The sequence below is a fragment of the Lottia gigantea genome (assembly GCF_000327385.1).
Source record: "Lottia gigantea unplaced genomic scaffold LOTGIsca_82, whole genome shotgun sequence".
Lineage (NCBI taxonomy): Eukaryota > Metazoa > Mollusca > Gastropoda > Lottiidae > Lottia > Lottia gigantea.
The window spans coordinates 162196-172714 of NW_008710725.1; the positions used below are offsets into that span (position 1 = coordinate 162196).

At 35.5% G+C, this 10519-nt stretch overlaps 2 protein-coding genes across 2 annotated transcripts; both read left to right on the forward strand.

Moving 5' to 3' along the window:
* Positions 1 to 576: 576 nt before the first annotated feature.
* On the forward strand, positions 577 to 2293 carry LOTGIDRAFT_76249 (hypothetical protein; the record flags this gene model as incomplete). Its single annotated transcript, XM_009067376.1, has 4 exons — positions 577 to 781; positions 923 to 1094; positions 1677 to 1783; positions 2076 to 2293. Coding segments are annotated over 4 exons (702 nt in total), but the record flags the coding sequence as incomplete, so codon positions are not given.
* Positions 2294 to 3337: 1044 nt separating this feature from the next.
* LOTGIDRAFT_169079 (hypothetical protein) lies at positions 3338 to 4172 on the forward strand (the record flags this gene model as incomplete). The annotated part of the gene is made up of 3 exons (XM_009067395.1): positions 3338 to 3663; positions 3749 to 3878; positions 4080 to 4172. The coding sequence occupies 3 exons, from the start codon at positions 3338 to 3340 to the stop codon at positions 4170 to 4172; spliced, it is 549 nt and encodes a 182-aa protein (XP_009065643.1).
* Positions 4173 to 10519: the final 6347 nt, after the last annotated feature.

Genomic DNA, 10519 nt, shown 5'->3' on the forward strand with positions numbered 1-10519 from the left:
ATATTTCCTAGGCCTGCATCAGCTGCTTCTATTCCGCTTCTGTCAAGATTGGATGCGATTAAAACGTGTGATTTGTGTGCGCTGCAGGCTGTGCAAATTAAAGCCCAGTTCAGAAATCTCTACCTTTATCTCATTAATTCAGTTTGGTATTGATATATTGTTTTAAAATTTAGCCCGATTTTAAGCTGAACTTTCTTTCAAGAAATCTGCGGAGCCAGGGGTATTTTATATGAGCTCATCGCGTATGATGATTTCAACAATGCATTTGATAGAGTCTCTATGTTAATTTGAAGTTTGTGTTTTCTGTATTTTTGGGAGTTATCAGAAAAAGATAATTTAAGAAAAACCACCATTGATTCTTCCACAACTCTTACACAATTAACTGTAGCCCGGACTAGGCTGCGATATAATGTTCCCATTTACATTATGATAAATAACAGCGGTACATCAATTTATTTATAGAGTTTGTTTTGAGAAAGGATAATGTTTGAATGTAAAAGGAGTTATTATAAGCGGTTGGTCTGATGATACATCTTGACTTATTGAGATAGAGATATTACAGGAACCGGTTCTAATATGAATCTGGTGGGTTTACGAGTAGTACGAGGACCAGACTGGGACCATGGAGATATAGATGGTGGTAATGGATATCTTGGTACTTTAGTTAATATTTGCCCTAACAAGACTGCCCAGGTTGTATGGGATAATGGTCAGCAATGTAACTGTAGAATTTTGGAAAATGGTCCACATGATTTGAAGATTTACGATAGCGGACCAGTGGGTAAGTTTACTTAATTCAGAAAAATATGCATTGCAGAGGATATCATTTAAACGACAAACAGATTTGATTTTGTCTTGTTCTCTGTAATCCATCTATAAAGCGGAAGTGACGAAATCACCCTGTTTGCTATTTTATCTGCAGGTATTAATCACATTCGCTATACATGCTCGACGTGTAGACAAAAAGTTATATTTGGTATGAGATGGCAATGTCAACTGTGTAATGATGTTAGTTTATGTCCGGTCTGTTACGTCACAAATGAACATAACATCAACCATCCTTTCATTAGATATGATACACCACAGTTACAAGGGTATGTATTGATACACCACAGTTACTAGGGTTATGTATTGATACACCACAGTCAGGAGGGTAGGTATTGATACACCACAGTCAGTAGGGTAGGTATTGATACACCACAGTCACTAGGGTATGTATTGATACACCACAGTCACTAGGGTACGTATTGACACACCACAGTAACAATGGTACGTATTGATACACCACAGTCATTAGGGTAGGTATTGATTCACCACAGTCACTAGGGTAGGTATTGATTCACCACAGTCACTAGGGTAGGTATAGATACACCACAGTCACTAGGGTACGTATTAATACACCACAGTCACTAGGGTAGGTATAGATTCACAACAGTCACTAGGGTAGGTATTGATACATAACAGTCACTAGGGTACGTATTGATACACCACAGTCACAATGGTACGTATTGGTACCCACTTCGAGACCAACCTTTAGTCAAACCCGAAATTGACTATTTGCTTATTTGCTACATGTTTTGCTTCTTTCTAACGAGTCTGTATGCCTTACAACTCGACACCCATTTTAGAGAGTGCACATATTAGGTGAAAAGATTATTTTGATATATTTATTACAGAGTAAATATACCAGAACGATGTGGCAGTATTTCGTGTCCTACCATGGGGATATTTCCTGGTGCCACAGTTAATAGGGGGCGAGACTGGATGCAAAACGACCTGAACGGTAAATATCAGAACGAATTTAAATACGTTCATCACTTTAGTATAAGTTACCTTCCTTAATAGATCAATTAAAAACTTGCTTTACATGGATATTTTTATGAACCCGATGTTGCGTTTTGCAGATGATATTTTAACCATTGAACTTTTATTTTTACTGTAAATTTTGACATTGGATTTACATGTTGTTCATTCTAAAACATCACCTGATATACTTTACAATTTTCAATAAAAAAAAGTATTTGATATAAAAAAAAATATTGTTCATTGTGTTGATATTCCTTTCCATTTTATAGGGGGAAACGGTGCAACTGGTAAAGTGCTATCCATCAACAATGATGAAGAGTCTCTTACAGTTAGAAACATGGTGTGCGTTAAATGGAGTGTCACTGATCAAACAGATCAAACATGTTTTTATCGACTAGGTGGTATTAGTGGCAAGGTAGATTTGATGTTCAAGGTAGCATCTAATGGACTACCTTACTACCCAGACCATTTTCCAGATTGTGGTAAGTATGGTACAGGTGGTGCTCCTTCACAATTTTGGGCATTGAATATAGCAATTACTCCGAATGTAACCCGAACGTGTGGTTCATTGGCGGCTGCGGAACTGTGATTAACAGGGCCACCCCAATCTCTCTATGTGGACGTATATTGTCGGCACCCCTGTCCGTCCGTCGGTCCGTCCGTCGGTCCTTCCGTCAACATTTCTTGTGAGCACTATAGAGACTACAGTTTTCATCTGATTTTGATAAAACTTGGTGTGATGCTTTAGATTGACAAGATCTCGGTCAACGTCGAATTTGACATATTTTCGATGAACGGTTTTTGAGATATTGCCCTTGACTTAGAACGCCTTGAAATTTGTTAAAAATTGTTCGTGAGCAGGATTAAAGCTACAGTTTTCATCCGATTCTGATGAAACTTGGTGTGATCATTGGAATTCATATGATCTGGGACAAGTTTTAACTTGACGCATTTTTGATGAACGGTTTTTGAGTTATTACCCTTGACTTTGTTAAAACGCGTCGAAATTTGTTAAAAATAGTTCGTGAGCAGGATTCAAGCTACAGTTTTCAACCGATTCTGATGAAACTTGGTGTGATCATTGGAATTCATAAGATCTGGGACAAGTTCTAACTTGACGCATTTTTGATGAACGGTTTTTGAGTTATTGCCCTTGACTTTGTTAAAACGTGTTGAAATTTGTTAAAAATAGTTTGTGAGCAGGATTGACGCTACAGTTTTCAACCGATTCTGATGAAACTTGGTGTAATCATTGGAATTGATAAGATCTTGGACAAATTCTAACAAGAGATATTTTTGATGAACATTTTTTGAGTTATTGCTTTGACTTGTGTGATTTAATTGTTTGTTGTATTTGGGTTATTGATATTGATTTTAAAAAATTTTGTGGAATTATTCAGCATAAATAATTTCTTCAATATGAGAAAATTTGTACTTTAGTCACTAAAGACTGTTTTATTATTTATGACAGCTGCCAGTGGGCGTATGTTACCTTGCATCGCAAGCTATCTTTCTGTAAGATAAAATCAGCATGCATCACTCAGAATCACAAAACCATTCGACACATTATACACCTGTCAAGTTTCCCTTCTCTTGTAGAGAAAGGCTAGCTGTTGGAAAGTTGTTGATTGAAAGAGGTGCTTATATAAATATTGCCGGTGTTGATGGTAAAACTGCTCTACACTCTGCAGCTCGTGCTGATGATAGTAGTTTGATGGAGATGATAATCAACAAGGGTTGTGCTGTCAATTTACAGGTATGTTCTGTGCTATGTAAAGACCCCAATATCAATCCTGGACTTGTCAATAGAGAAGGTTTCAACGCCTTACAATTAGCAGTTTTTAAAGGCCACTCATTGTAAGTATATCAGTGGCCATTGTTGTTAAATATCATTTTGCCACCTCCACGTTTTTTGTATTGTTCTTTCTGTTCTCTATTGAAGTGCTGTGGATAAAATATTAGGTGTAGCTGATAAGTCAGTGGTGAACGTTAAGAACTGGAATGGAAATACACTATTACATATTGCTATAGAGAAGAACAATACAGATTATGCTAAACTTCTGATTGAAAAGGTTTGTATTCAACAGATTAGTATATTAGTCTTAGTCATAATATGTTAAATCAATCTTGTTATGTATACTTAAAGTATAGACGAACCTCACGTCAGGCATTCATTCTGAAAAATAAACATCTTCAATTGCTTCAAATCAGTTTCATTGAATTGTAGAAGCCATATTTATCAAAATATTAGTTCCTTTATTTCTAAATTGTAGGGAAATGCTGATATCAACAGTAAAAACATTCAAGGTCAAACACCATTATGGTTAGCTGCTAAAAAGGGTTGTTTAGAATCTGTACAAGTTTGATTTCTTCCCGATTGGAATAGTGATAACATATAAGCCCAGCGTGAAGGTATAAGGTATGCAGAACTCCTTGATAAATACAATAAATCTGTTTCTGATATTTTGGCCGGTTTGTTTGGTCAGGCATGAATTGATCTGGTTGTATCTCATGATTTTACCTACATCATTGTGGTGGTGGCAATTGTCGCGCGCTAAGCAGACCATGCTTATCCTTTTCGCAATACCTGATGGTACTTCTCATGGAGGAGTCCTCTACTATAAAACCTTCACTTTACACGAGATGTTTGACGGAATTGTCTTGCTTGTGTAAATGTTCATCCCAATATGGAAGAGTAATATGACTTGAAGGTATAAAGTCGTCTAAATATTTACTTTAAAAGAGGCTAGCAACTCACCGTGTTCGGCCTTCTAAGCCAATTTTCGTTGTCCGTCATTTTTATCAGTCCCTGACACTTCGGTTGTTTTCGTTGACTGACGGAATTGATCGAAGATTTCTTAGCTCAGGCCAGAGCTCTCGTCTGTAGTGAAAGAAGTAGTGAAAACGTTGCTCAGCTCCCGACCTCTTGAGACAGGTAGATCAGCTAGTTCCTCTCGTCTGCGGTAGGCTGTAGAGGGAAGTATTGACGTTAACACATTTCAACTTGCATGCTTCATAATTTTATTCCAGGCAGCTCAAGTGAAGACCCTGAATGTTGTGTCCAGTAACAGAGCTGCTGGTTTACCGACAGACTGGACATACACTTGGATATAGATATAATTTTCTGATGACAACTAGTAGAATAGGTCATGCTTTTGCTACCTGCGACGCTTCCTGCTCTTTGATGTCGCTTTTCTACCAATCTGTTATTTGTTTCCAATGATGTGTAGGTTTTAAACGATTCCTGTTAACTGTTAAGACGACCGTTTAATTATCTACTAAATAAACTAAGTATTAACGACCCGAACCACAAAACGAAACCTGAAAACCAATACAACATTTTGGCAAAACATTGGTAGCAGCTAATGAACTTTTCACATAAGGAAGTATATCAATCGTGAGTAAGTTGGCTTATATCATGATGAAACGTGGTACCAGGTGTCTAGAATAGTAAGCACATGCTGGATGGCACCACATCCGCCATAGCTGCTTAACAAACATGACAATCAAAAACATACAAACCAAAAATTGATGAATTTTAAAAGTTCAAGGGACGTAACTCATGAAAACATATTTGATTAAATTCAAGTTCAGGGGAACGGAACATTCCTGATGTTATCAAATTATTGTTATTCGTGCATTTTAGTCAGTGTTTTGTGGTTTCTTGTTATTGATGTTATTCTAGTATTGTTATGTTATTCTAGTATTGTTGTGTTATTCTAGTATTGTTATGTTATTCTAGTATTGTTGTGTTATTCTAGTATTGTTGTGTTATTCTAGTATTGTTATGTTATTCTAGTATTGTTGTGTTATTCTAGTATTGTTATGTTATTCTAGTATTGTTGTGTTATTCTAGTATTGTTATGTTATTCTAGTATTGTTATGTTATTCTAGTATTGTTGTGTTATTCTAGTATTGTTGTGTTATTCTAGTATTGTTATGTTATTCTAGTATTGTTATGTTATTCTAGTATTGTTGTGTTATTCTAGTATTGTTATGTTATTCTAGTATTGTTGTGTTATTCTAGTATTGTGATGTTATTCTAGTATTGTTGTGTTATTCTAGTATTGTTATGTTATTCTAATATGATGATATTGATTTTACGGTTCGAGATATTTTCAATGAATGATGTATTATGGGTAAACTTAAGAAATATGCGCGATGGAAAAAGGGGGGGAGGGGGGCGTAAGGTAGCAAGTTTACTCATTATGAACCCCTAATGATACAGGTACTTCTTGGGAAAATTTGGGTAAATCAAAAAAGGAAGACATTCTAATTCTTTTATTTCTGTATGGCTTACAACACGGATGAAACATATGTTTCAATAACTAAAAGAAGCCCATATGTCTTCAGGCACTGCAATGTAAAATCGTAAATGTAGCTCACATCAAAGAAAAATCGAAAAATCTCACTCTAGTTTAAACTAAACAACAATAGCGAACACAAGATAGCGTCTTCATTTTACTCTTTTAAAATCTCTTAATAAATCAAATCATAACATCTTCTTTAATATAAAGAACATCTTTCTTTTACTGTACACTTGATTGATCTTCTCCTATGCATTAAAGGTATAGTTTGGTTTCTGTAAAAAGAAATTGGCAGAACATAATCTCATTAACGCTTTAGGAGTATTATTATATTTTTGGGTATTTCGGCACCCTGCATGGCGTCACCCGTCTTCATTAGACCACTAGGTCTAAAGTAAGACGTTAAACTCCATTCATTTCATTTTCATTCACCTTTCATTTCGTTAAATCTGATAAACTATACAGGCCATTATAAGTGAACTTAGATTTCATACAACAGTAGAGTGATATTAGAGTTCAGAAAAGCAAAAATTTGAAATTGTCCAATGGTTTCATAAAGTATAAAGTCTAAATAAAAGATGATAAATTTCATCAAAGCATTCTATGCCTTTAATGTTGTGCTATTTCGTTGTATACTATTTTTGTGGGTACACATTTATTACAAACTCATTCGAGTGGAAAAACTAACTTAACCTTACGCGTGCCAGCTGACTTGGTGTAGAGAGCGCGGGAATGTTGTGTCGTCTGCCATATGACGTTACGATGTTTGTTGACGTTTGGCAGATGTTAGCAGAAGTCGCTGATTTTAAAATCTGCTCACATAACCTGTTGTGATTTGAAGGTGAACAGACATGGTGTACGATATGCGAGGAGAGAGTACGCAGGGTATTTATAGTTTTTGTGTAGTCTTTTGCGATGTGGTTTGTTGAATGCTAAATGTACAAGAAGCTATAAGAAAATTACCTAACGTATATGTAACATATGCAGGATTTATAAACTTGTATAGACTTTTGTGATGTGGTACTGTAGTCTACATAAATGCAAAATGTGCTAGAAGCTAGAATATAACATAGCTTATGTACTTGGTTATTAAAGAGTGTGTTAATTATACTATAATAATATATTCCCTTATGTCTGTTTTTTGTTGTTTATGGCTTGATTAACACGTTAGGAGTAGAGCAGACAGAAAATCATTAGAAATTAAATGGATATTGAAAATATGATACGTGTTTGATTGAATTACCGATTGGCAACTTGAAATCAGCGCTCTATGAAACAATATTCATTGTGTTCTTAAAGTGAGTGTCTTTTATTCTGTGAATTCAATTAATCAATGTTTCATTCTGTGATCACTGGACATTGATTTCTTTAACATCTTTGATTACCATCCAGCATTAACTCTGGTTGTGCATTTGTTATACTTTGGTTGATCTGGGCTTTGATTGATCTTTGAGCTAGGTGCTCATAGCTCTCAATATTGACACTGAAAAGGCAGCTGCTGACTCGAATGCGGTATTGCTCTATTTCATGGTGTTGATGATTTCCGCTTCAAGGTGTCCTTGACTATCGACAATTCAAACGTTTATGTTCACGACAAGGCTACTTTAATTGTAGATGGACTGTAATTCATGTGTGGAATTGACATGATAAATGTTTTAACTTATTGTAATAACAACCAGTTATATCACCAACACGACCTGTTAATGGTAGTAGTTATTACAATTACGACAAACAACAATTGGTCGGCATCATTTTAGATGTGATCGGGATAAAACCATTGTTGCTCATCGATTTGCTACGAGTAATTCTTATTTAAAGCAACCACTGACAATATAGCCGTTAACTGATCGTTCTTCTAACAGAAAATTTGTAACCGTTGGCTATCGAATCGTTAGAACACGGCGAGTTGATGTTTGAAATCTAATAAGAATCGTGAAGTTTTAATCACAGAAAAAACTCATGAAATAGAATTCAATTTCCGATAACCATCTTTGGAATTGCAGATTTATTCCACTTAATGGTGAAAGTTTCGTGTAATGGAAAATTGTAAAAACATTTGTTCTCGTATGTGTCTGAAGACTAAATGTGATTGAATTGTTCGGGACAGACTTTTTAAAGTGATTTTTGTGGTTTTATGGTTTTATGCTGTCTTCGGATTCGTGGTTTCTTTCAAATCTTGCATAAAATTTGAGAAACGTGGACATTTTATGGACGTAACGTTATTGGTGTTTTTTTTAACTTAAAGGAATTTTGTCGAGATACGCCGAAACTTAGGAGATTTTGGGATAGCACACTTCATAAGGAATATTGGCGATAAGGATTGAAATTGGATTAGACAGTAGACATTGAGAAGCATTAAGTCGTTGCATCTTATATTGATGAGGATTCGAACCTACGGCACCGACTGAGATATCCAGAGTTAATGCTGTCAAAATGATATGTATAAGAGAAAATGGATACAAGCCATTGAAGGTAAGATAGTTATATTATTGTAAAACGAACCAAATGCACGCTGTTTGTTTCTGAAAAGTAATGCGGGTAGGATGGTAAGACACCACGGGAAGAAGATTAGAATTTGAGAGTTCATCTCATGTTGACCAATGTTTCAGATATACAATCCTCATCAGGATTGGAATTGAGATTAACTTTCCAATATAGGACTTAATAGTTAATTGACTGGATCTCATCTCATGCTACTGACAAATGTTTCAGATACACAGTCTTCATCAGGACAGCTAACTAGACCTCGGTTTATTTTCCTATCCGAACGACAAGAAACTTGTCCGTTGTTAGTCCCTCGGACATCTATCTCTGTCAGGAAAAAAAACTGGAAACAGAATGGTCAAGGTATTATAAGACGAAGTTCGTAATAGCTTGACATTGTGAAAATGGGGGACACATGAAAACAGAAGGTAAATACGTGCTATATAAAGTTATAAAAGTGAACATATCGCCATAGTTTGATGTTAAAATTCAATGTAGAATATAATAAAAGAATGATTGATGACTGAAAACTGAATTGCCTGGGGCTATAACATAATGAAGCCATATATAGTCGTTTAAATTGTGTATAAGGCAATCGACCTCTGGCGTATATGAACCCCCTTACCTAAACCAACCCCTGAGTGATTTCTAAGAATCATTCGGTGAGAGAGCTGAGTAAGGGTCACAGAGTTGCCAAGGGAGGAGGGGGGCAATTTTCCACTACATCCAATGATAAGGAGTTTGAAACTGGGGGCCAAAGCTGGACCAGCCTATATTCTGCCGCCCCCCCCCCCACTGTAGAAACGCAACTACAACCCCTCACCTTTAAAAAGACCCCCAAAACCTCAAGACCGATAAACAAACAAAATATGAGTTCATGAGGGATATATGGCAAAACACTGTTACTTAAAGGGACTGGTGGGCCATTTTTTTGACCAATCATACTTTAGTCTCAGAAACTGGAATTTTGTAGCTGAGCCAATCAGTAATAGTGTTCACAGTTCACAGTCGAAATTTGAGCCTTCAAATCCATGTGTGTGTCCAAAATTATCTGCATTTTAATGTTAAAATGACGACTCGTCAATTTAATATACTCTGTGATATATAGAAACAGTGAGTAAAATTCATTGTTTGAAGTATTTTTAAAGGAATTCTGTGATTTTCGTACGTTCCCAGTACTTCTGAAGACTATTTACATATATTAAAGACCCAAATTAATCCTTCATAATGGCACACCTGTCCCTTTAGAGTCAAGATATTTCAGCCAAAAAAAGAAAAAAAAAGAAATTGAAAATAGATAGAACAAGTGAGTCAAAGTAATACTAGTTTTAAAAAATACACAACGTGTGGGGATGGCGATAGACGAATCTTCTAAATCGTTCAAATTGTCTAAACAAACAAAACCTCTAAGATACAGCATTAGTTTTATTATTGTCTTGTGGACAATGTAAATAAAGACTGACTCCACTATTTTAAGTGTTAAAGCCTTCTACCACATTCTCAAACGTCTTGGCTTCATCAACGAGATATTTTCAAACCTTCTAAGTTTGAATTCACCAGGTTTTATAAGATACTTCTCGAGCCATTTTAAACCAAAGTCAATATGCAAATTGTTTAAACAACAAAGTCGTCAATTCCTTTTTCCGTCCACAAAATTGATTCTTTTTACGTCGGTCAAAATTCAATTAGTCGAAAATAAACATTTCGGTTTTTGTTACGTTGTGTCTCTTTCTATAGAAAAGAGTTTGATGTAACTCGTGGTTGCTATACAGCTCTTGTTATTTTGTTTCGTTTATTTTCTGTGTGTTACTTCATTTAATCTGATAAAGATACAGCTTTAAATATTTGGCTTCATATATTTTCAGTGGGTTAAGGTACTCATTTAAAATCAAAAGATAGCATATTCTATTGAATCATTCAAT